This window comes from Onychomys torridus, chromosome 8, assembly GCF_903995425.1.
Source record: "Onychomys torridus chromosome 8, mOncTor1.1, whole genome shotgun sequence".
Taxonomy (NCBI): Eukaryota; Metazoa; Chordata; class Mammalia; order Rodentia; family Cricetidae; genus Onychomys; species Onychomys torridus.
The window spans coordinates 60,896,726-60,923,498 of NC_050450.1; the positions used below are offsets into that span (position 1 = coordinate 60,896,726).

The 26,773-nt window shown below is 46.3% G+C and overlaps 1 protein-coding gene across 1 annotated transcript; it reads right to left on the reverse strand.

The window, feature by feature from the left end:
• Positions 1-365: 365 nt before the first annotated feature.
• Positions 366-24,340, reverse strand: Tekt1 (tektin 1). The gene is made up of 8 exons (XM_036196931.1): positions 24,278-24,340; positions 22,574-22,780; positions 16,549-16,714; positions 13,230-13,358; positions 12,721-12,864; positions 9,584-9,806; positions 1,249-1,445; positions 366-619 (listed from the first exon to the last, which is right to left on the reverse strand). The coding sequence occupies exons 2-8, from the start codon at positions 22,761-22,763 to the stop codon at positions 409-411; spliced, it is 1,260 nt and encodes a 419-aa protein (XP_036052824.1). The 5' UTR covers positions 22,764-22,780; positions 24,278-24,340; the 3' UTR covers positions 366-408.
• Between the last annotated feature and the right edge of the window lie 2,433 nt (positions 24,341-26,773).

The following is a 26,773-nucleotide window of genomic DNA, read 5'->3' on the forward strand; positions in this document are numbered from 1 at the left end:
GGAGGGGGCATCTAAGCCAGTAGTCTTCACATTGCTTTCTGGGATAAATGGATGTTGAACCCCTGAGAAAGGTTTGCATCCCATTCTAAGAGAAAGAAGGGCATGCCTTGGATAGAAAACCCAGCCTGCGCATGTTGAGTCAAATGGATCTAATGGCTCTTTCCCGTGGCCCCAAGTCCAGTGAGATCCCCATGGCTGGTGCTGATACACAGCATTGAATTATGAAATAGTCACCTCATCAACAGCCGTGGTAGAACAGAACCTTGTCCCCAAGTCGCAGAGCCCAGAGAGCCTGAGATGTCCTGCCAAAGAGACTGTGGCAGGCTGCCCAAAGTTCTGCCCACCTGAAATAAGAGTTATTTGCTACTGTTGTTATAAGATGTGGTTTAATGAGGATCTGAATGGCATCTAACAGCAGATAGCCTCTGCTCGGATGCCCCCCTCCCAGGCCCCGTGGTCATCGCCATCTCGAGGTGGGATGGACTTCCTCATCGACATACACAGCACCTCGTCGATATAGATGGTGTTCTCCTTAACCTGGATTTCCTCCTGCAGGGCCAGCTGCCTGCGGTACAGTGCCTTCAGCTCCATCTGAGCCTGAGCCAAGGCCTCCTTTAACCTGGGAGAAGGAGAAGAGCATGGGGAAGCATCACTTGCTCTGCACTGCTTTTTCCGGGGGGAAAGGGTGATGTGCTTGGATACTCAGTTCAGTTGACAGTGCTCATCCCCTTGCTTGCTTCTCAAGGGAGTGCTTTCTGGCTGGTGGCCACAGGCAGGCTTATGGCACATATTTGCTGGGTGTAGTGGTATACACCTGTAAACCCAGCACTCCGAGGGATGGATCGTGACTTAAAAACCAGCCTAGGCTACGTCGAAAGTTCGAGACTAGCCCGAACTACTTAGCAAGAACTGGTCTCAAAACAAGAGTTGGGGGATGCTGCTCAGTGGTAAGAGTTCTGGTATAGCGAGTGCAGGGCCCTGGGCTTTATTTTCACCGGTGGAAAAGAAAAGCCAATGTTTAAAATGGCAGATATTATCTAAACATCTGGATTTGGACTTCATAACAAAAAGTCTTGGGTTTGAGATCTGTCTCACGGATAACAGCAGCAGCTTTGGCCGGAGTTATCCGACCTGGTGTCTAGGAAGGGCATCCTTCCAACCATACAGAGCCAGCAGCATCCTCAGCCATGCCCCTCCCTGCAACTTACAATGCAGCCTGACGTCAGATCCCAGCAGGGGCTGGCCCACCTGGCAACATTATGATTGATCTCCTGAATCTCCTTGATCAGCCGATACTGAGCGACATCACGACACAGCTCCACGTTAGGCCGGTGCGTCCTGGTTTCCAGGCGCGTGTGCGCTACCTTAGCCGGCCCTTCTTGGTCCAAGATGGCATTCTCAAGAACGGCAATGTTTTTCTCCTGGGAAGCAATCTCTTCCATAACCTGACGGAAGGGATTGGAGTGGATGAGGCTGTGCCCCTTGGAAATCAAGACACGACAGAGCTGTCGTGACCATGCACATTAAGAAGACTCGACCTCACATTCCCACCTAAGCAGAATCCTAGACAGTCTGATCACTTGTCTCCAAAGCAGTGATGCACATCCAACCGTGGAGCCCCAGGCACCAGGCGCATCTGACTGGCCCCCGTTACCGGTTCACCCCCACAGATGGTGTGAGTTCCCTGGAGGACACCCTCAGCAAAGGCTTGATCACTGTAGTGGTCTGAACGAGAAATGTCCCTCATAGACTCATGTACGTGAACATTTGGTCCCTGGTTGGTGGTAGTGTTTGGGAAGTTACGGAACTTTTAAGAGGTAGAGCCTTGCTAGAGGCAGGCTTTGAGGGTTTATGGTCTCACCCCACTTCCTGCTTTCTCTCTTTCTCCTTCCTGTGTGTGGACGAAGTTGTGGGTCATCAGTCTCCCGATCTTGTCACCAAGCCAAGACTTCCCTGACAAGAGCGCTCTACCCTCTACCCCTCTAGAACTGTGAGCAACAACAATCTTTTCTTCCCTGAGTTGCTTTTGCAGGGGTGTTTTATGACATCAGCAGAAAGGTAGCTGATACAGCCAGTTATGAACACACACTCAGGGCCTCTTGCCAACACGGTTACAAAGTACATCTCCCCGGTGCCTATATGAATATTTCTGAGATTTGCTTTGTGCACCAAAAGAAACTTGTACGTTATTCTGTTTTCTTACATTAGAATTTCATTAGGGTTATGAGTATAGACTGGTACAAAAGACCTGCCTGCCATGCACAGGCCCTGGGTTCAATCCCTAACACTGCCAAAAAAAATTTTCTCCTTGGGTTTGTTTTTTTTTTCAACTTTGCATCATGAAAAATTCCACACATACTGAAGCATAGGCAGGCTACAGATAGCCTAGCTCAGCATGGTAGCACATGCCTTTAATCACAGCACTCAAGAGGCAGAGGCAGGCAGTTCTCTGTGAGTCCAAGGCCAGCCTGGTCTATGTAGTAAGTTCCAGGACAGCCAGGACTACACAGTAAGACCCTGTCTCAAAAAAAACAAAAACCGACCAAAAAAGATACCCAATCTTATTTCATCCACATGTCTCTCTATTCACCCCTACCCATCAGCCTACTTATTTTATTTTATTCTATTTGTTTTTATTTTGCTTTTTCTGAGGCAAGGTTTCTCTGCATAGTCCTGGCTGTCCTGGAAATCACTCTATAGATCAGGCTGGTCTCAAACTCAGAGATCCACCTGTCTCTGCCTCCCGAGTGCTGGTGTGCGACATCACCACCTGGCTGCAACCTAATTATTTTAAAGTAAACCTTGGGTATTATATCATTTCTGTGTCAAATATTTGAGTCTGTGTTTCTAAAATAAAAGGATTCTGCTTTTCATGTAGCACATCCACAGCATGTTTATCACACCAAGAGCACGGTCCCTTACTAACTAGCATGGCTGCCTACCCTTCTGATTCCCATGGTCCATTACTAACTAGCATGGCTGCCTATCCTGATTCCCACTCATCTGTGTTTTAAAGGCCAACTTATGAAGATTAGAACTCAGATGAATTCCGTACACCATACTTAGGTTTTCTTAAACTGCTTAATTCTCCCTAAGTTCAGGTCCAGAGAGGTGGCTGAGTGCTTAAGAGCAGTTGCTGGTTCTACAGAGGACTGGAGTTGATTCCCAGCTCCCAGATCAGATGGCTCACAACCCTGGGACTCCAGCTCCAGTTGGCCCAATGCCCTCTTCTGGCCTCCTCAGGGAACTTACGTGCATGTGGCACACATGCTCATAAATAAAAACAAAAGCGATCTTTAAAAAGGATTTCTTAACTTCAGTTTACAGATACTATACTATTTGAAATTTAGCAAATGTGAGGGTGGCTCAGTGATTTAGAGGACTTGCTGCTCTTTCAAAGGACCTGGGTTCAGTTCCTGGCACCCACATGACCATTCAAACCTCTGTAACTCCAGTTCCTAGAGATCTGATGCCCTCTTCTGGCCTCTGTGGGCATTAAGTATAGACACATATGCAGGAAAGATACTCATACACATAAAATAAATAAATGATTATTTTGAATTTAGCAAATTTACTTGGTTGTGATTAATAGTTTCTTTAACTTCAAACTTCGCTAAAACCCTTTGTCTATTTACAGCTGCATTTATAAATGGATGCATATTTTGATACTTCAAATATCATAATAAGAGAACCCTTCTTCCCATCTAATTAGTAAAAAAAGATGAATCATATGTTCTCTTAAACGTCCTAATATTGTCCAAAACAAAATTTCAGGACCAGTGAGGCAGCTCAAGGGATTAAGGTGCTTGCAGTCAAGCCTGACAACCTGAGTTCAATTTTCAGAGAAAATTAGAAGGAGAGAACCTGCTTCCCACATCTCATCCTCTGGCCTCCATACACGTGCACACACACACACACACACACACACACACACACACACACACACACGGTGAGTAAATGATAAGTAAATAAAATGTAAAATGTTAAAATTTCATTTTGAGATTGTGGTTAATGGGCTGGAGAGATGGCTCAGTGGTTAAGAGCACCGACTGCTCTTCCAGAGGTCCTGAGTTCAATTCCCAGCAACCACATGGTGGCTCACAACCACTTGTAATGAGATCTGGCCTGCAGGGACACATGCAGGCAGAATACTGTATACATAATAAATAAGTAAATCTTTAAATAAAAAAAAAGATTGTGGCTAAAACAATTACTAAATTGCATCTTTTTTTCTAATTTTGAGACAAAAACTGAAAATGAGGCTGCAAGCAAATAAAGTCTCCAGGAGATGTGAGCTGAGCAAGAAAAGTCATTCACCAGCTAATTAAATCACTAGCAAGTAAAGGAAGTATGTCCAGAGAATATAAACTTGCTCGTGACAATTATTCCTTCTGCGAAGTAGTTACCACATAGATACTAGCTACGTGGACAGAAGCTCTCATCTCACTGGGGCAAATATCAAAGAATGAGACTGATCGTGTAAAGGGGTGAAGAGTTTTGTGAGGAACCAGGCCATTTTGCATTCCCACGGGCCATGAGTAAGAGGGAGGCTTGGGCCGACAACCTCACTAGTATCTGATACTGTCATCTTGGATTTCTTGCAGGCGCATGGGGTCTTCTCTTTGTTTTAATCTGATATTCTTGATGCCACAGGAGGATGAGCGTCTTTGTATGTGCTTAGTCACAGCAGGAGAGAATTATCAGTGGGATGTCTGCCCAGACCCCTCTCTGATTTATCAGATAGATGTTCTGAAATCTTTCCTCCTACACCTCATGATGAACTTGCGTTCTATGAGATGCTCTATATTTTAATGGACTGAAAAAAATCCAAAGCAGAATGCCTTATGCCAGGTAAATTATAGAAAGCACCATTCTTAGCACCCCTATATAAAGTCCTGTTGAGACGCAGGCATGCTTGTTGGTTTATGTATGGCCACTTTTGAACAAGGACAGAGTCACGGGGTGTTGACAGACTGTGTGTGATGCTAGCATTGCATTGCACTGTTGCCCAGGGCACTGTCAATCACAGCCAAGCAGTTACAGCTCCATGGTTTTCCAGCCACCCCCTCACCAGTGACATCTTATTTCATTGTTTTGTTACCGGTGTCTCAGTCCCTTCCTGTTGGTATTTCAAAATACCAAGAGCTGGGGAATAGATAAGAAACAGGAATTGATTTCTCACAGTTGGCAGGTACCATGTCTGCAGAGGCAGCTCTGCGCTCTAAGACAGCGCCCTGCTGCTGTGTCCACCCATGAAGGCAGAGGGCAAGGGTCCGCCAACTTCCATCCACCCCTTCTGTGAGGGTCCTGAGGAACACCTGCTAGAGGACTTACCTCTTGGAGAATGGGTTTCAGAATAAATTTTGAAAGAGACACAGCTATTCAAACTAAGGCCCGCTGTGTACACATCATGTTAAAACAAGAAACCCGAGTGTTGCATGCTTTCAGGGTTTATGGGTTAGGAGTTGGACTAACGCATCTGTTACTCAGTGACGCAGAATGGCAACATTGTATACTGGCATCATTAGCCATTGCATCGATCACAGTATTCTCAACTCCCAGGAAAGCAACCATCAGAAAACAAACAGACAGACAGAAAATCTCATCATTTGCAGTGTCTCAAAGTGAAAATGAGGCTGCAACCAAGGGTTCCAATTTTGTTTTATCACCAAGCAGGGGAGCCATTCCCAGCTCACCGCATTGTGTTTGATGGCAGCAGCTGAAGGAAATGCGTCCAGAGAACAGAAGTTTGGTCAAGATTGCTCATTATGCAAAACAGTTGCTTGAAAAGTAGTCCAGGGAATAGAGTAAAATCAATACTCGCTTTTTTTGTATAACAAATAGTCAATTTCATATGGCTTCCTTTTTCTTGTAATGAGTTGTCAGGTGTTCTAATACTGTTCAATAATGCTTATTGGGGAAGTGTCAGTGCTGTGTTGGGTGTGACTAACGGGTTAGCCTCCACGAGTACTCTACATGGTGTGACTGTTTCCAAAAAGTTGAGTAGATGTGCCTAGGCCGGTGGGAAAGCGCTTGCTGGCAAGCAGGAGGACCCGAAGTCCATAGCACCCACATAAAAGCTGGGAGCAGTGCCGCTCTTCTATAAGCCCAATACTGGGGAATGGTCACAGAGACTGGAAGTTCCCTGGATCTCACTGGCTGTCCAGACAGTCGGGACAAATTGGCAAGGTCAAGGTGCAGTCAGTAAGAGACCAGATGTAAAATAAGTAGAAGAATTTGTTTTTAATTAAATTTTTAAAAAACGTAAGGGGAAGAGTAACAGAGGGAGGCATCTGTCATTAACCTCTGAACACATACACTCACACACACACACTCATGCACACACTCTCACACACATACTTGTGCACACACTCACACACACACTTCAGAAATTGCTATCAACACAACCTAAAGTAGAATATGCTAAGATGTCATGGTCCTAATACATGTTGAGCAGAAAGGGGCTGGGCCGAACAAGTACACAGAGCCTGTGAAGACACAAGTTATTTAAAGCCTATGGTTAGTCAGTGCACTATTCATCAAGAAGTGCTTTGTCAAGGCTGGGGAGACAGCTAGCTCAGTTGAAGTGCCTACTTACAAGCATAAGGAACTGAGTTCAGATCCCCATTGCCCACCTTTGTAAAAGCCAGGTGTGGCCGAGCACACATGCAGCCCCAGCACTGAGGCTAGGGGGTCAGAGACAAGAGGATCCCCAGAGCTTGCTAGTCAGTGGGTTCTGTGAGAGACTTGGTCTCAAAAAGTTAAGTAGGAAGGAATGGAAGAAGACACTCAAAGTCAACCTCTGGCCTCCACATACGCACACACACATACACACAAGCACACATATGCTGCACACATGTATATACACAGTAATTTTTTTTTTTTTTTTTTTTTTTTTTTTTTTGTTTTTCCAGACAGGGTTTCTCTGTAGCTTTGGAGCCTGTCCTGGACTAGCTCTGTAGACCAGGCTGGTCTCGAACTCACAGAGATCCCCCTGCCTCTGCCTCCCAAGTGCTGGGATTACAGGCGTGTGCCACCACCGCCCGGCTACACAGTAATTTTTAAATGTACTTTGCATAAAGCATTTGGCTCTGTTATGTGCTGCTGCACGAGCTTTGCCAACAGTGAACTTCATTAGCTCCCGGATTTGACTGACATGCCATTTCTTTAGAGACAGCAGCTCAGTGGTTCTGTGTGCTCCACGGCTCTGCAGTTCAGTGACTTCACCATGCTTACATTTTCTCATGGTTTATTTTAGCCCAGGGGCTAAGATCGGATTTTTCCTGAATAAGAAGAACCCTCAACCATTGCTAACAAATGCCGGATGCTTTTGGAAAGTAGCTTTCAATACAGCCTCAAAAACAGTCCCCCTTGAACCCGGCCTAAAATTTTGAAGCAAGACAGCCCAAGGGACACAGCTTAGGATGCAGTCACCTCTCGAGCACCTGGTGTCAAGCTGCTCGTCACACCTCCTTGCTATTAAAGTTAAAGTTAAAAAACCTTCCTCTCCTGCATAGATTTGCAATGACATTTTCCAACTCCCAGCAGTGGGTTCTGACCTCAAAGGCAAAGGAATCGCTCACATTTCAGAGTTCACTTAACAGCATGGTGAAGGAGCGGTGACGCCACCCTCAGCCTTGAGGGATTTACATGCTAAAAGGCAAGTATCAGGGGAAGCAGCTGACAGAAATCCACCGGCGCCTTTCCCCAAGAAATGAACAGAGCCAATTAAAATCATTTGCTCAGACGTTTTGACATCATCTGGCAGTACGGATCTGAATGAAACGATATTTTTAGATGAATTATGTAACAGCTCGTTATAGATCAGCATTGACAAGGGAATGCTTTTGCAAGGGATTTCCTAGGAAACTAACTTTGCATCAGAACAAAGCAAGATGCTATCTCCTCCCAACAGAATCCCTCTCTTCTTATAAGTAGACCATTGTTTAAAAACTGCACTCCATCACTGTGATTACTACTGAATTTCTGTCAATGAGGAATTTTTGGAAATGTGTTGTCTTCTTTGCTGTACAAATACCGACCTAATACCACTGATTGATGCCTCTTGGCCCATAATGCTTACAATATTTACTATTTGATTTTTTATAGAAAAATATTTGCCAGCCTATGCATTTGATTACTTTAAATACTGTTACTCTGTCATAAATCTTTCAGAGGATTAAACATGCTTTGCTGTCGTCTCATTGTAAACAAAATGAGAGCTGAATGTTGTCCTTTCAGCCTGTGAAGTCCCTTCCTGACCTGGGAAGGCCTCTGGCAAATGAAGGTCACATGGGCCCCTTCCTCATGGGACCTAAGTCCAAGACTTCCAAATGGGGATGTGGGACCCCAGAGTCACTCAAAGCCCATGCTCGCTTATTCTTCTGTGTGTGTTAGTCATGTGTGTGCAGGTGCACATGCCCGTGTGTGCATGTGTGGAGGTCAGAGGTCGATGCTGGATGTCTTCCCTATTGCTCTCCAACCTTCTTTCTTGAAACAGGGTCTCTCAGAGAATCTGGACCTCACCGCTCCAGCTAGACTAGCTGGCCAGCAAGCCCTCAAGCTCTGGGTCTCCAAGCCACCCTACTCCCCACCCCAGCACCAGCATCCACCACAGTGTGTGCCTCCATGCCCACCTTTAACATGGGGGCTGGGGATCCAAACTCAGGCACTTCCTTATGCTTGTACATCAAGCGCTTATCCTACTTAGCCACCTCCCCAGCCCCAAAGAGTTAATCATAAAAATATAAAGTACCTGATGATGTGCTAAAATGATTTTTATATTTAAAGTTAAATAAAATGTTATAAAAATCAATTTCACCTACTTCTTTTTAGTGTCTTTGAAGGAGCTCTTAGAAGATACAGGTGAGGAATGTGGCTTGCATTGTATCCCACCTCACCTCACCCTTCCATGCAGAAGCCCTGGCATGACCCCCATGTTACAGCTTGGCTAAGGGATGCAGAGAGCTAGAAGGATCTGCTTAAGTCCTTCAGCTCACTGTTGCCAGATTCTCAGGGTCTCCATCTTTTAAGTTCAAAGTAAAGCCCATTCCTGCTAGACTCTACTCCATGTCTCTGAGCTCAGACTGACCATCTGTGGTCAGGACACAGGTCCTGAAGCAAGGAAGGTGTGTGGGAGCTGGATCCTGGGGGCTCTGGCGGTTAAATTCTCAGTGACTCTGCCAGCTCTTTGTTAAACGGGGAGTCTGAAATGGACCATGGTGGGAATATTTACACCGTGGGAAATCTGCAAGTTCTACGCCTCAGGGACATGTTATTGTTGGCTCCTAGAAGCCTTTTGCCAATATAACACTGAGCAAGAACAGTTGACCAGGGAATTAGAGCTGGATTTGGAGAAACCGGGTCCTTGAGCACATATGAGTTCAGGACCCTTCTCTGTACACTATATGAGGAGGATCTAAGGCTGTGCCCAGGTCCCAGCCTCCACTCTCCTGCTTCTGGGCTCTGTCTCCTTGCCGGTCGGTCCTCGGCGGAGTGAGTATCAACAGAGGTTCAGCACACACAGACATTTATGCTTCCATGAGAAGACCTCATGAACCCAGTGTGTCCCCAGGGACCCCACCTTGGCCAGATGATCAGCCAGTGTGTTCCTGGCATCCTTGGTCTCCTTCAGCCCGTTTACGAAGGCCGTGTCTACCACATCACACTGTCTGCGCAGGTCATTGGCCGTCTGGGACAGGATGCGGTCCACCAGCGTCTTCAGCGTTATGGAGTTGTTCCACTGCTTGTCCGCTCTCTCCACATTGGCGCTGGAGAAGTCCAGCCAGTCCTCGAGACTCACGGAGCTGCAACACAAGTTCCTCACTCGGGCTGGGGTAGCAGGGGCAACTCCTGAGAATTGCTAGGAAACTGGGCTGCCTCCACCCCACAAGTGCCCAGGGTGTTTTTCCACCACTGGGCAGAGCCAATGGTGGTCCTTCTGAGCTCAGAGACATGGAGAAGTAGAATCTAGCGGGAATGAGCTTTACTTTGAACTTAAAAGGTGGAGACCCTGAGAATCTGGCAACAGTGAGCTGAAGGACTTTGGAAGCCTCCCATGTCGGTGCCAGACACTGAGCTGGCACCTAAAGACATCACCTCATCTCATCCCCAGGAAGCCTCCTAAGCTACTTCTATGACCCCAGCTTCACAGAGGAGAAAACAAGCTCAGAGAAATGAATGAACTTAGTCGAGGTCACACAGCTGGAGACATCCAGCTTCAACACAAAATACAAGAGCAACGGTAGTTAGAACCTAGCGCACGGAGTGAGGGGAAGCCAGGAGGTGAACAGGTCGCTAGTTTGAGGAGGAACTGTTAGTAACCTTGATAAGTATTTTAGTAAATGTTATCTGAAGGTTTACTTTTATTTTATGTGTATGAGTATTTTGCCTGCCTGTGTGTCTGTGCACCACATGCATGCCTGGTGCCCACAGAGGCAAGAAGAGGGCATCAGATCCCCTGGAGTTACAGATGGTGGTGAGCCACTGTGTGGGTGCTGGGAATAGAACCTGAGTCCTCTGTGAGATTAGTAAGCACTCTTAACTACTAAGCCATCTCTCTGGCTTCCTAAAAACTGTTATTCATAAACACACACCACAGAATGTATGATATTGTTTAGTAAAAATTCAGGCAAACAACTCTATTAGAAGAAGTCAAGAGAGTGTCTGCTTTGGGGGAGTAGGAAAAAAGTATTAGGCAGAAGGAAAATGAGGGAGGCTGAGGCAGGAGGGTCGCAAGTTTGAGGCCAGCTTGGGTTACATCGTAAGTTTTGTTTCAAGAAGGAGGAGGATGAGGAGGAGAGGAAAGAGGAGGGTGGGCCAAAAAGGTTTCTGTGGTAACAGGGTGGCGGGTGTTATTTCCCTCCATCCCAGCGGACCGCCTGAGGATTCTCCACTTGGTGACTAGAGGCCGTCCCCAGAGGTCCCTGTCCCTTGCCTTAAGGATGAGAATAAATTTGCCAACTTGTTTCTCCCAAGTCCAAAGATGAGATGCCAGTTCTGAGGCTGGGATGTTAAAAAGCGCCATGGCTTTTTTTAGACCCTCTCCCTTGCACCCTTTGCCTCTCTTTCTCTTCCGTCACTGGGATGGAAGCTCCCATGTCATGAACTGCCCTTGGAGAACGTCTGTTGATACTCACTCCACCGAGGACCGACTGGCAAGGAGACAGAGCCCAGAAGCAGGAGAGTGGAGGCTGGGACCTGGGCACAGCCTTAGATCCTCCTCATAAAATGTACAGAGAAGGGTCCTGAACTCATATGTGCTCAAGGACCCGTAAAGCTGGGAGCTGAGGCCCACATCATCACATGAGTCACCTTGGAAGCCAGTCCCTCCTCCCCAGTCCAGCCTTCAGATGGGTGCAGCCCCAGCCTCCAGTTGGACTTCCACCTAAGGACACCTTGAGCTGGACCACCAGTTAAGTCATGTCTGACCTCTCAACCTACCCAAGATCTTGAGATAATAAACATTTATTATCCTGAGAAGCTAAGTCTGGCGGTACTTTATCTTTCTATTTTTATACATTGAAAAGATACTGATCCAACGATAATCGTTCAATTTTGTATTAAGTGTCTGCTGTATGTCCTCTATGTGTGTATACTTAATAAAAAAATCAAATATGAATGGGTGAGCTCTACAATTTAATACTAATTGAAAATGCGAGTTAAGGGTCCAGTAAATTAGCTCAACAGACAAAACTGCCTGCCACCAAGTCTACTGACCTGAGTGGGTCCCTGAGACCCACAAGGTAGAAGGAAAGAACCAACTTCCATAAGTTGTCCTCTGACCTCCACATAGGCACAAGTGTACCCACCCATCCACACATGTAATTTTTTAAAATACAAATTAGATATTACATAAAAGACACACATAGTTTTTACAAACTAAACAAAATGGGCCTGAGTGTTGGGTGTGCATGTTTTTCTGTGGATCTACAATTAACTGGGAATCTTGGAAAACGACTGATGTGAGAAGTTATTATTCACCCATTACTATAGTTTTTATAGTTTTCCACTTGTTAAACTATAAATAGGTGAAGGAATATGTTGGGGAATATTGTTTTAAGGTGTGTTGTATTTGTTTATGTTGCATTTGTTTAACTATGTGAAGCTGTGTTACTGTGCCTGTCTAAAACACCTGATGGTCTAACAAAGAGCTGAACGGCCAATAGCGAGGCAGGAGAAAGGAGAGGCGGGGCTGGGAGGCAGAGAGAATTAATAGAAATCTGGAAGGAACGAGAGAGGAAGGAGGGAGACATCAGGGGACAGCTACACAGCCACACAGCCACACAGCCACACAGCAAGCCACGGAGTAAGAAACAATGAAAGGTATACAGAAATAGAGAAAGGTAGAAGCCCAAAGGCAAAAGGTAGACAGGCTAATTTAAAGTTAAGAAAAGCTTGGCAAGAAACAAGCCAAGCTAAGGCTGGACATTTATAAGAAAAAGCCTCTGTATGTGATTTACTTGGGAGCTGGGTGGCGGGCCCCCCAAAAGAACAAAAACAACCAACAGGAATGCATTATAAGTCTTTGGACATGCTGTACCAGTCTTTCTTAAAGTGAGAGAAGGCTCTGGGCAGGGGCAGGCTAGAACTGCTCAGCAGATGCCTTGCCCCAAGCCTCCCGGTTCCAAGGGCCTACAGGAGGCATCCCCTGGCCCTGTCAGACTGAGAGGACCTGGGTATTCCCAGCATCACTTATACCAGCCGCAGGGCCCCACTCACTTGGGCTCGATTCTCACAACATTCTCAGAATATTTGATATTTGGTGAGTTATTGTTGAGTGAGAAGCAGATGTCGTCGATAGTGAGAGCCACAAACTTATCCTTCAAATCCTTTTCCAAATTGTACTTGGCAGAGCGGTTCAACCTGAAGGAAGAAGGTAAACCGGGTTTCTCCCTTGGGAAGGGCCTGTGACACCTGCAGGATCACCAGGAGGAGGCCCTGGAAAACGAAGCTGAAACTAGCTCCTTTCAGCATGGCCTCTCCTTGCGCCCCACTTCCACGTCCCCAGTGCACACACATGCCCATATGATGATGCTTGGTCAGCGTGGCAGCAAAGGACTCCAGTGAGTCACCCTGGTGAGATGCCGCCACAATCCGCCTGCCACCAGGGGGCGCCAGTGAGGGGAAGCAGGAACCCGGACTCCACACCAGCGTTCCACTTCAGGGTGCAAACCGTCTGTGGGGTGCGACACACCGATTCCCCCGAACTCGGGTGGGGTCTGCAGTACCTGATCTGCTCCGTCGTCTCCTCCACCGTGCGCTTCAGCAGGGCCATGACGCCGTGGATGATCTCGGCCTCCTTCAGCAGCTCCTGCTCCACCACATCTTGCACCAGATCGATGCCCACTCGCTTCTCCCTGGTGGGGAGGGGCAGGAGCGTGGGACACTGCTTTGTGCCTGTGCCTCTTCAAAATATCCAAAACCCCCCATGAACTACCGTGCCCCACTACCCCCACCCCGGACCCTTTGATTTGTTGATTTTTGTGTGGTGGCTTGCTGGCTGCCTGGTTGGTTGGTTGGTTGGTTGGTTGGTTTTTAAGACAGGGCCTCCCAGGCTGGTCTCCTGATCCTCTTGCCTCAGCCCTTGAGGGTTGGGACTCCTGCTTGCTGACTCTTCCTGCTCAATCTGGCCAGCTGCTCTGAAGTCTTCTCCTTCGTTCGTATTCATTGCAAACAACTCCTGTAGAATGTTGACTTAGAATTTCAAAGACAGGTGTGTCTTTCCTTGGCCCTAGTCTTGTTTTTAGACAAGAAATTGAATCCAGAAAGAAAAGAAGGGTTCTGCAATAGTGTTAGTAACCAGTAATATCGACACTGGCATTCCACCACGGAGCCCTGGCTATGTGACACACACTGGGCTGTTTTGTTTTGTTTTCATGTAAACATTCCCTCTTGATCTGTTCAATTCCCTCCTAATGGAACCCAGGCCCTGGAGCATACTAGCCAGCTGTGCTACTACTGAACTACACCACTAGCCCTTCCACTCAGCCTTTTAAAATACGGATGGGACAACTGAGTCTCAGAGGAGTGAAGGAACTCACCCAATGTCACATGCTGAGCATTACATGTGCTTCTCATCAGAAACACCACGATATACCACTCCCCAAAACCACCCCAGGCCGGGTGCTTTGTCATGTCAACTCTGCTTGGTAATACTTGGGTTAGGGGAATCCCCGAGCCACTTGCTGGGGAGCCTGAGGTGTATTATGCAACATTTGTGTTTTGACATCCCCTTCTGTAAGTGGGGATAAACTATTATTAGTACTTCATAGGGTGTGCCAAGGAATGGACGTGATAGGAAGCAGTCTTCCTGCCCCCCCCCCCAGTACATAGTACATGCTCACTAATTCAGCACCCTCTGCAATTATAGTTAGCCTTGGGCTTAGGAGCTTGCTGAGGGTGGGGTGTCACTGCCCACTCTTGCCTTCACAAGCCCTCTAAGTCTATCTGGGAACCACTGACTGCTTGCTGCACAGGGTCAGGGCTAAGGTCATGGGGGGATCGGGCTTCTACTGAGAAAGAGCACCGTGTATTTGGGGATGCACAGAGGCCTCAGTGCTCCCAAGTCCCTCTCTTTCAGGGCCTGGAGAATTCACTGGGGCCCAGTGACAAGAAGCTCTGCTAAGCTAAGGACGTTGAACTCTACCTTGAAGCTGTTGAGACTCAGGGCTGTAATTACAAGGTTTGAAGCTTGGAGTGACCTGTAAGACTCAAGATTTGGTCACGTTCATTCCAACGTCAGTATGGGGCTGGAGATACAGTAGAACACTTGCCCTGGTGCTCATGAAGTACTGGGTTTGATGGGTTGTCCATGTAAACTAGATAAACGATACTTGCTGGTAACCCCAGCCCTGAGAAGGTGTGAGCAAGAGAATACAAAATCATCCTCAGCTACATAGTGAACGTGAGGCCCAGCTGAACTACACGTGCCTTTGTGTCAAAAGTGAAAATGAAGAGTCAGTATGGACAATATGCTGGATTGAAAGGGCCTCTGCCAGAGCAAACCACCAATGACAGCCAGGCATAGAGAGACAACACTGAAGATGTGGAGTTTTAGACTTTCCTAAATTGCATGTAAGTTGTTCTAAGCCAGCCTGAGCTACAAAATGAGAGCCTGCCAAAAACAAAACAAAACAAAACAAAACAAAAAAAGAAAAAACCAGACTCATCAGTTCATCATAACTCTCCAACTAGACTAGGAAACAGGTCTAGAAATTGGCATTGCCTAAGAAAATAAGAGAATAATCCTATCCCTGGATTTACAGATCATCAGAAGCCCAGCAGGCTTGTGCCTCCCAGCAGCAGTAGTGCTATCTTTCTCTCTGTCTTCCCTGGAAATGGAACCCCTGGCTGCCCCAACTGAAGACAACCATTTCCCAGCTTCTATGGGTCCAGTTGTGCGGTTATGTTCTGGCCAATGGGACACAAGTACAGAGAAATGGTGAATGCCAAACTCTACTTACTCCTACTTGCTGGAAAAGAAACCCAGACTGTCTGGAGCTGAGGTTGCCATCTCAAATCATGAGGTAGCCTAAGGATTAAAACTCATGTTCTTGAGGCAACAAAACACAAAAAGCCTGGGACTCTAATACTATAGCACACCATACCAATATACACTGGCCTTTTTTTCCCCCAAATATTTATTTATTTATTCATTTATTTGTTTGTTTGTTTGTTTGTTTTATATGTGTGCTCTGTTGACTTTATACCAGAAGAGGGCATCAGATCCCACTAGAGATGGTTGTGAGCCACCATGTGGGTGCTGGGAATTGAACTCAGGACCTCTGGAAGAGCAGCCAGTGCTGTTAACTGCTGAGCCATCTCTCCAGCCCTACACTGGCCATTTTTAAACTACTTGAAAGTCATGGGAAAGGGGGCTAGTGAGATGGGTCAGCAGTTAAGAATACTGGCTGCTTTTTCAGAGAACCTGGGTTCAATTCCCAGCACCTACATGATGGCTAAAAATGTCTGTAACTCTGGTTCCAAGGGGATCTAGCACCCTCTTCTGGACTCTTTTGACACTGCACACACCTGGTACACATACATGCAGGCAACACACACACACACACACACACACACACACACTAAAAATAAATCTCAAAACATTCTTAGGTGACAGAAAGAGAAACTATTTTAAGATTAATTTTGTGGGTTTTGTGATTCTTTTCTTTTCTTTCTTTTTTGGTTTCTCGAGACAAGGTTTCTCTGTGTAGCTTTGCACCTTTCCTGGAACTCAGTCTGTAGCCCAGGCTGGCCTCAAACTCACAAGAGGTCAGCCTGCCTCTGCCTCCCGAGTGCTGGGATTAAAGGCGTGCACCACCACCGCCCGGCATTTTTGTAATCCTTTGACACTCACGCATATTTTTAGTTATAGGACAGCAGAGTTTGGCATGAACCACATGTGGTGTTCCTTCCACAGACACCATGGGCAAGACAGGCCCCATCTCAGCTCCCACAGAACACCTGCCGGTTTGCCTACTCAATCCACAGTCTAGCACAGCCGGCTTTGGCTACCTGGTGCCGAGTCCCCTGCATCAGGTGACTAACCTGTAGGCCAGGCACTGCTCTGTGATGTGCAGGGGCTCCTTAAAGCTCTCCAGGGATTTCTCCAGGCGAATCTTGTAGATGAGCAGATCATCTGTCTGGTGGACGAGCTGTTCAAGCTTGTCATCTAACTCCTTCTTCCAGAACTTGACCTCCTCCTGTCTCTGCTCTGAAGCACACAGAAGTCACGCCTGAGTGTGCCGGCTCTTGGTGGAGCCAACCCGAGTGTACACGTTTGTGGTGATGCTGGTGATGGAACCTGGACCCCTCGCTTACTCACCGAGCCCCACCCCTAACCTAGATGCCTTGTGGAGACTTTCATGACACTACCTGAGATTTTCTCTTTCCTTAGAGCTGGGCTTCTAGGGACACCACCATCATCTGTTTTTGTTTCCTGGAATAGGGTCTCACTATGTAGCCCTGGCTGGCCTGGGATTCACTCTGTAGACCAGGGTGGCCTGGAACTCAAAGAAATCCACCTGCCTCTGCCTTCTATGTATCGGGATTATAGATGTACTTCACCACCCCTAGTCCTTTTGACATTTTTATATATGCTGATCAGTAATGGTGATCAATGTAGCTCAGTTGGTAAAGAGCTTGCCTAACGCACAGGAAGCCCTGGGTTCAATTTCCAGCACCCACATAGACTAGGCATGGTAGCACAAGGCTGTGATCCCAGTATGTGGGAGTTGGAGGCAGGAGAATCAGAAATTCAAGGTCCTTCTCTCTCTGCTACACTGTAAATTCAAACCAGCCTGGGCAACATTGAGACACTGTCTCAAAGATATGTCTAAAAAGATATACATAAAAAATAAGTAAACAAATGTTTATTAGCCAAAGGCAAGCAAGATATTTCTTCTTACACTCAACATAATACTTAACACTCTAAAAACTCTAATTCTTTGACTAATCTCTATTTTTAATAACCCATTTATTTATATATATATATATTTATATATATATATATATATATTTTATTATTCATGATTCGATCTTGCTATGTAGCCAAAGTTGCCTTTGAACTTCCCTTCCTCTTGCCTTGGCCTATGAGTGCTGGAAAAACAGGACACACATAAAAACAAAATCTTTTTTTAAGTAACCCCTTCACTTTTTTTTTTTTAATTAATTACTACTGCTTCCTCAAACTTTCAGACAGAACTGCTAGTCTCCTGTCAATCAACCCCAACTAGTCTAGTACTTAGGGAGCTGATAATGGTTCCCTTCTGGGAACATCGCTCACAGGGCCCTTTCTCCTCCTGCTGTGACCAGGTGACCTGCTCTGCACCACTGCATCAGCCCATCACCCTTTGGTCTTGCTTCCAGGAACCCCCTGTGTATTTCTCAGGTGCTGGAGTCCCATTTCCTGACTTCTGTTTCTTCTTTCTTGAATTCACCCCTTTCAACACTCAAAAGCACACCCTCCAGGAACTTCCTAAGACATACGTGTGTAGGAGCTGAAACCTTTGAAAAGCTATAAGCCTGAGCACCCCTTTCCTAATGCGGCTGTTGGCATGTGTGGTGCTCGGATGGGTGCTGGCTTGTAGTATGTAAACCCTTCTCACTCAGATTTCTGATGTCTCTCTGCCTCCTTCTAGTTTTCAGAGCTTTGTGGATAAGAATGAAATGATTCTGGCCCCGGAGGATTCTTTGTATGTAAACTTTATGTTTCTCCTGGTGCTTTGAAACCTCACACCAGTGTCAATCTTACTGTGCCAGATAACAGACATCAACTTGCTCAGTATATATAGTATTGTTCATGGATAATTTCTTCTCATCTCTATCATCTCCATTGGCACTCCAGAGTCCCCATTGATCACTGAGCCTCCCAGACTGAGCCTTTTTGCTATCTTTTTTCCCCTTTCTCCTTTTTCGTTATTCTTGGAGAATTATTCGATTTTATCCTTTAAAGCTTCTTTGGATGTTTAACTTTTTCCTGCTTTCCTGTTTTTCATTTCCAAGGCCCTCCATTCCCTCGTTGTCTCTTTTCCAAGACTGCTGCAGAAGGTCAGGAGTCTGGAAGATCTGTTCACTGCCTGAATGAAGTACCGCCTCCAGAGTGTCCGTGTCCGTGTGTGTCCGTGTGTGTGTGTGTGTGTGTGTGTGTGTGTGTGTGTGTGTGTGTGTGTGTCTAATGAGCTGGAAATCTTCAGGTATGTGACAGATGTTATGCTGAGATGCTGCTTGGAAGCCCTGTCTATGAGGACAATGCTTGCCCACGAGAATGCTTTTTGAACAGAGCCATGAAGCAGGGCCCCAGGCATTTCCCTGGAGACTCTCCAAACACGCTTATCTGCAGAGCCTTCTTTTTCAAGCCACTTAATTTCTCCATAGAGAGATCTTCCAGTCCCTTGTCCAGTGGGGAGACATGTTGAAGCCAGGCTACCAGTGTCCTGTAAACCTGTCGTTCACTGAGTCCTTTGACTTCAGGTGCTCTGCTGGTGTGAGGGCAAGCTGGAATGGAGAAGGGGCTCTTTCTAAAGATGTTCAACATTGTGTTTCCAGCTCTGTCTTGAATCTCCAGCCTCAGCAGGAGCTGGATGCACCCAGCTTTGCATATTTCAAGGTTTCTACACCATGAATCCATTAGTCCAGTGTCCTCAACCCTCCCCAACCGTCCACAGTCCCTGTGTGTGCAGCTGCTTTTTGCTTTCCAGTTTCCAGCATTGAATGGCCATCACTTTCTGCTGCCGCTTCATCCCCACCCATCCTTGTCATGGGGGCAAAGCTTTCAAGAACCTTTGGCTGGAGTTTTGTAGCACGAATCTTCAAAGTTCTTATTAATAAAAACAAACCTGGAGCTGGGTATTGGGGTGAATGCTGGAAGATCCGAGAAGCAGAACAAGCCTCAGCTTCCTTATCTAGACAATTCCTCAGCTGATCCTGTTTCCTCAGACTGAAAGCCTCTCTCTCCTCATCTCAGCTGAACTGCTGCTCAAAAGCCTGAAAGCTTAACCATCCAAAAACTTCTAGTTCCTGGTCCTCATGCCTTATATATCTTTCTGCTTTCTGCCATCAATTCCTGGGATTAAAGGCGTGAGTCACTAGGCCTGGCTGTTTCCAGTGTGGCTTTGAACTCACGGAGATCCGGGTAGATCTCTGCCTCCCAAGTGATAGGATTAAAGGTGTGTGTGCCACCATTTTCTGGCCTCTATGTCTGTCTAGTGGCTGTTCTGTTCTCTGACCCCAGATAAGTTTATTAGGGTGCACAATATGTTGGGGAACACAATACCACCACAGAGTTTTATAAAGGGCCTGCATCGTCACATAAACTGAAGCCTCCTTACTCTGAAACTGGCCTCCATCCTGTCCACTGTGCATCTTTCACTGCCCTACTAGACCTGCTGCCTCAGAAGCCACAAGTGATCTTCAGAGTCACCAGTTCAAAAACATTTTCCTCCTACCTTTCAGCCTCCTCTAGGCTTAGACAAGCACCATGCAATGGAAGGCATCCTCACCCACAACACCCTCACTTCCTGAATCCCATGACCTTGACGCCTCATCCTCTTGTTCCCACCCTTGACCCTCTCTGTGCCCTTCCCCTTTTTTCTTCCTCAGCACGCCCTCTGACCAGCCCCATCCACACAGCTGCTCCCACCACTACGTGCAATGACTCCCTGATTCCTCTCGCTTCCTCCTGATTTCTCATGGGCTACTCCCTGGACAGAGCCGTCCAAGTTCAAGGTCCCTCGCCTGGCATTCACTGCTCCCACTTCAGCACCCTGTGCATAAGCTCCCACATCCTGCCTTGTCGGCTTACCCTTGGCTTCTGCTGTTAAAATTCATCCATAAATTATTGTGGCTAATCAGTGTGTGCGGCCATTGTCTTAGTCCAGAATAACTTTAGTGGTCTTTTTATGGCCCTTTTGTACTAGAATGAGAGTGTCTTCATCAGCTTCATCCTTGGAACCATCTATTACAATACCAGCCATATTTAATGGGGGAAGGATTAAGTCGAAAGGATAGCCTGGATACACTCAGCAAGCTAAGGAGCCATACAATCAAGTTTTGAGGGACACTGATGCATTCATCTTGGGGTCTATTTATTTTGGGGTGCTTAAAGCAATGTAGGTGAAAATATATGGTAAACAGTATGGCTTCCATAAAAGAATTCTGGTAGGGTCAATTTCTATTTGTAAAACAAAGAGGATTGTGATGCAGTTTCTAATGAGTGATGGGGGGAAAAGGTACAGAAAGGGCTGGGGCCAGTTTCATCGGGAAGCCTGGTGGTGTTTTTAATTGGCACTGTGTTGAATCTATAGATCAATTTGTAGCAATAAAAATCGGCTTAGTGGTCACCCTGTGGGGTGACTAAGATACTGAATTTTTCTATGCACTCATTTCCAAATCCTGCATTTGTTTATGACCTCTTTGGCTTGTTGCAGTAACGGGTCATAGTTTTCGGGGGAGAACTTCCGCACATCTTTTGTTAGCATTATTCTGGGGCGTTTCGTAGGCTTTGTTATGTTTCAATCCTGCGGTGGAATCTATGGCCTGACAAACATTCTATCACTGAGCCACACCCCAACCCTTTGGTTTATTTTGTGTTGTGTTGTGTTGCTGTTATTTGCATGGATACATGATGTGTGCATCTGGGCACATGTGCCGCTGCATACATGTGGATGCCAGAGGACGAGTTCGTAAAGTTGGCTCTTTCCCTACACTTTTATCCAGGTTCTGGACATCAAACTCAGGTTGCCAGCCAAGCCATCATGCCACTTGATGGTTTTTATTTATTTGTTTGTTGTTATTTTTTTATTTTCTTTTCTTTAATACAGTCTCTCTATACAGCCCTGGCTGTCCTGAAACTCACTGTGTAAACCAGGCTGGCCTTGAACTTAACATTTTTTTTTTTTGAGGCAGGGTTCCTCTGTGTAGCCCTGGCTGTCCTGAAACTCACTCTGTAGACTAGGCTGGCCTCGAACTCACAAAGACCCACCTGCCTCTGCTGGGATTAAAGGCATGTGTCATTACTGCCTGGCAAGATCACCATTCTTTTTTTTTTTTTTTTTAGATTTTTTGAGACAGCGTTTCTCTGTGCAGCTTTGTGCCTGTCCTGGATCTCACTCTGTAGCCCAGGCTGGCCTCGAACTCACAGAGATCCGCCTGCCTCTGCCTCCCGAGTACTGGGATTAAAGGCATGCGCCACCACTGCCCGGCTAAGCATAGCCACTCATTTATTTATTTGTTTGTTTGTTTGTTTTTTAGTTTTTTTCAAGACATGGTTTCTCTGTGTAGTTTTGGTGCCTTTCCTGAAACTCGCTCTGTAGATTAGGCTGGCCTCGAACTCACAGAGATCTGCCTGGCTCTGCCAAGATCACCATTCTTTTTTTTTTTTTTTTTTTTTTTTTTTTTTTAAGATTTATTTATTTATTATGTATACAGTGTTCTGCCTGCATGACAGAAGAGGGCGCCAGATCTCATTACAGATGGTTGTGAGCCACCATGTGGTTGCTGGGAATTGAACTCAGGACCTCTGGAAGAGCAGCCAGTGCTCTTAACCTCTGAGCCCTCTCTCCAGCCCCAAGATGACCATTCTTTATGTGCTGTTTTTCAGCATGGAATTATTAAGACTGAGCTGTTCTCCCTGTAAGATGCAGCTCAAATTCTTACCTCTAGAAATTCCCCCAGTTCTCCAGTTCCTGTCCCACCCTCAGCTTCGCTCCCTTTACTCAGCACCTATCTGGATCTATATTGATCAATGAATTTCATACCTTTCACCTTTCAAGGTGGGAACCCATGAACACACAGACTCTGCTCAACCCCTGTGGTGCTCCTAATGTGTGGTCCATACATGCTATCAATGAATGGGAATCAAATTGGTGAATGAATCGTGGCTAAAAATCAGATGGTGTTACTGTGTCTGTCTTATGGCACCGGACTTTAACACAGAACCTGCAGAATGAAAATGTTCTGTCCACCCCCTATACCTCAAGAATGGCACATTGCCACACCAAATAATGGCACTGTAGCTAGCCCCTAGTAACCTCATCAGGATGTAGTCACAAACACACCAAGCACATTGTCTTACCAAGTTTCTTGTTCACATCACTCTGAGACTTCTTGGTGGTCTTCTCGATTTCATCCACAAGCCTCTGGCTCTCTGCCACCAGGCGTTCAGATCGGGACCTTTGGGCCTCTGCTCTGTGGTATTGGCTTTTGTTAGCAATATACCACTCTGCAGGAAGGAACTTGGGTGGAGATTGCAGTAGCTTGGCCATTTGAGATTTCCAAAGTCCTGATCAAACACAGACAATTTTGCATTAAATGAAAGCAACAGTTTGGTTTTTTTTTCTGCTATTATCACCATCATGGAGATGTGACATTCATACTGAAATGTGCACAAATCATAATCTGCACCAAGCATGTCTGTGTAGCCAGCTCCCAGATCAAGAAATCAATGTTACCAACATGTCAAACCTTTCTAGTCCCTAGTTGCCACTCCAGACACACAGGGTGACTACTAACTTGATCTTTATGCCAAATATAAGTTCCTTTGGTTTTGAACCACACACAGTGTATTCTTTTGCACCTGGGGCCTTTTATTTGACATCGTGTCCATAACAGTGGTCAGGCTGCTTATAATGTAGCTCGTCCATTCTCACAGCTGTGTAGTGTGCCAAGTGACTATATAAAAATCAGCCTGTTTCTATTGCTTATGAAAGTGTGGACTCTTCTCACTTAGGGCTATCACAAGAATGCTATTAATATTCTCCTGTGTGTCTTTTGGAGAACACCGAGTTTTCATAGGACTTGCTGGGCCACAGAGCAGTGTACCGGCTAGTCTTATTTCAACTTGACACAAAGCTAGAGTTATCTGAAAGGAGGGAACCTCCACTGAGAAAATGTCCCCATAATATCCAGCTGTAGTACATTTTTTTAAATTGGTGATTGATGGGGGAGGGCCCAGCCCATGGTAGGTGGTGCCATCCCTGGGCTGGTGGTCCTGGGTTCTGTAAGAAAGCAGGCTGAGCAAGCCATGGGAAACAAGCCAGTAAGCAACACTTTTCCACGGCCTCTGCCTCAGCTCCTGCCTCCAGGTTTCTGCCATGTTTGAGTTCCTGTCCTGATTTCCTTTGATGATGAACAGGAATATGGAAGGGTAAGCTAAATAAATAAACTCCTCCCCAACTTGACTTTTTGGTCATGGTATTTCATCACAGAGATAGAAACTCTAAGTAAGACAAGCAGTGTTCTTCCAAATACATGAACCCAGAAATGTTCTCTAAGGAACAAACAGCTGTGACATCTGTAAGCCAACATCTGGGCATTGTGACTATGTTAAAAAGAAGGGGAACACAGGAGAAATCAGCTGGTGGAGGTGGGCAATCATGGAGAGAAGAAAATGTGGTCCCCTGGCTCTGAACGCCCATCATATCTGCCTTCTACAGACAAAGCTGAATTCTGAGGGGCTCCTCCTCTGGGCTCTACAACCCTAGCATCTATCCTAGGGGCCACTGAAGCCCTCAAAACCAAGGATGGAGTCAGATCAGATCCTGACTAGGCTGAGCACCGGGGCCCATGCAGCCCTCTCAGACATTCCTGAGCTCCCCAATCCAGTCCCTCTTCTGGTCTCTCCCGTGTCTGTCTCAGCGTGGCTTCCTGAGATTTAACTTTGGACAAGCGTGAGTAGTCTCAGAGAGGGGACCTAAGTCAGGGGTGATGGCTGATCCCACAAGACACATGGCTGTGGGTAGGGAAAAGGGGTCAGTGAAGTGGATCGGGGTTCACTTACCTCAATGCCTTAAAGAGCACAGTCTAAGCCGGGGATCTCCTTACGCCAACTGGAGATCCTGGCTCTGAAAGAACCAGGAAGGAAAACTGCAGTCTCTATGGCAACCGGACGCGGAGGGCACCCTGGTTGGAAGACTGCGCAAGCGCGAACGTGCGCTTTGCAAAAGGGAAACCCGCTCAAACTTGGAGCTGCGACGGTGGATGCTCCGAAGTCTGATCCTGCCGGGAAAACGTCAAACACCGAGCAGGAGGCCGGGTCACTCGGGGTTCCTGGTCCCAGAGTCTCTGATTCTGCAGGTGTACTGCGGGGTTGGGCTAGGCGATGCTCCAGCTGCAGATAGCCCGGGACCACCGAGCTACACACTGGGCTCTGCGGGTGGTCAATGCGCCCAGACGACCGGAAGGAGCTTTGAGGAGGGCGGGACCTGCAAGCCTGGCGACACACTCGGTGTACGCCTGGTTCCAAATAGGGATAGGCAAGAGTGGGGTTCAGTCAGGTATCTTCCCCCAAGACGTAAAATTCACCAAGAAATGAATTTTTCCTCAGTCAAGACAGCACTACTAAGTGATCTTGAAACTGTGTGGTTTGGAACGTCAGCCTTTCAGTGCCACCATCTTGAGTTTTAACACACCTATGCACCCTTCAAACATGTTTACTTTACAGGAAAGCATATTTATTTTAAAAGACTTTGCACTACTACTGGAAATGGGAAATTAGAGCTGTCTGTGTGGTAGAAAGCAACCACAAAGGTGAATAAGATAGAAGAAAGGCATAAAATTTAAAAACCATGTAAAAGCAGCGACGAACTGGGTGTGGCGGCTCACGCCCCTCATCTCAGCTCGCCAGGGAAAGACCCTTAAACTGAGGACTCAAATCTGAAAGACATATTTGAAATTAGCACTCACCTTTCATATATGTATACTCTTAATTCTGGTAGAATGTCTTAATTCAAAGATACAGAAAGGGATTTTGAAATGGTAACAAGCTTTTCATGTCCAGTACAAGTTGTTAATTTAGAACAATGTTTAGAATAATGCCCTCAAATTTTTTTAGAGAAAAAAATCATTTGAAATCTGAAATTATATACCTTGCCAAAACGTATCTCATGAGAGCAAAATACTCTGGGGAATGTGCTGGTCCTAACATTGCACATTTTGGGGGGATAAAATTACTAAAGCAAAGGTAAAAATCGCAGAGAGTCAGGAGATAAAGGAAGCAGTGGAGCCAACTCAGGTTTGTGATAAGAAACCTCAGTGCCATCGCGGTGGAACCGCGCAGCATAAACGACATAAACGACTGTTTCAGGTGTTTCGACTGTTTCCTGTGCTGTTCTGCAGTCATTGTTTTCCTGTGCACCCCTACCTGTTGAAAACAGAAGCTCCGTGTCAAAACCGTAAGCCTGGTGCTGCTCCCCTTCTTGCCTCATGCTTCTCGCTCTCCTGGTTGCACCTTTTCTCTGGCATTTGGTTCAGTCTCCTGTTTTTCTGTCCATCATGGCCCTAGGAGCCATAGTATGCCGTGTGTGTGTGTGTGTGTGTGTGTGTGTGTGTGTGTGTGTGTGTGTACCACGGAGCCCAGCCCTGTGCTGGGTTATCCCATCCAGGCTGTCAGTACACTCTTGGATGTCCAAAATAGTCTAAGAACACGTTTCTAGAACATATGCCCCCTGTGTGGCTGGTAAAATACAATGGGGATAACAGTGCTTGTTGTGAAACAGTGGATATTTATAAATTAGTATGTGTAAAGTGCGAGTATATGACATTGATATAAACCAAAATTTACTACTGTCTGCAATTGTTTAAATATTTGCTATAAAGCTTTCTTGTCTGTATATATTATACATGTGAATTCATGTAACAAATAGCTCAGATCACTTTCATCCTTTTGTATGTTGAGGTACTTCACAGGATTTCACTTTTTAAAGCTTTTATTACATGAGTGCAGTGTCTGTAGAGGCCAGAAGAGGGCGTCAGATAACCCGGAGCTGTAATTACAGGCCGTTATGAGACCTCCAAAGTAGGTTTGCAGGGAACCAAACTCAAGTCCTCTGCAAGGGCAGTACTTGCTCTTAACTACTGAGTCTTCTCTCCAGCCATGGGCTTTGATTTTTTAAAAAAAGCAAAACTGAGGTGGGCAAGATGGCTCAATGAGCAAAAAAGGGCTTCTCCAGAACCCGTATTGTAGGAGGAAAGAACTGACGGCCAAAATGTCGAGAGCGAGCGCGAGGGCGAGCGCGAGAAGGGGGAGTGAGGGAGGCAGGAAGGAGAGACATAAATAATATTAATAATGTAAGACTGAAAAGGTTCCTTTGCTAAAATAATAATAACCAAAAACAGAGTTGGGGAGAGCAGAAAAACAATTGACTGGACATTCAAATTTCCTGATGGCTTTAATTCCAGGACACCATCATTCCTTTCTGTCCAGGTGAGTGTAGCTTGAGTAAGCTAAGAGGCACCTGCGTCTTTGTGTGTCCAAGCCCTCCACTGCTAGCAACTT

Bases quoted from the DNA above. Each gene is read 5' to 3' on its own strand.
- Tekt1 (XM_036196931.1), bottom strand. From the start codon at position 22,763: ATGGCCAAGCTACTGCAATCTCCACCCAAGTTCCTTCCTGCAGAGTGG. The intron at 12,865-13,229 runs GTACTGCAGACC...TTCTTCCTTCAG, and splicing joins GAGACGACGGAGCAGATCAG to GTTGAACCGCTCTGCCAAGT. The intron at 9,807-12,720 runs GTGAGTGGGGCC...CTTGTGTTGCAG, and splicing joins GTTGTGAGAATCGAGCCCAA to CTCCGTGAGTCTCGAGGACT.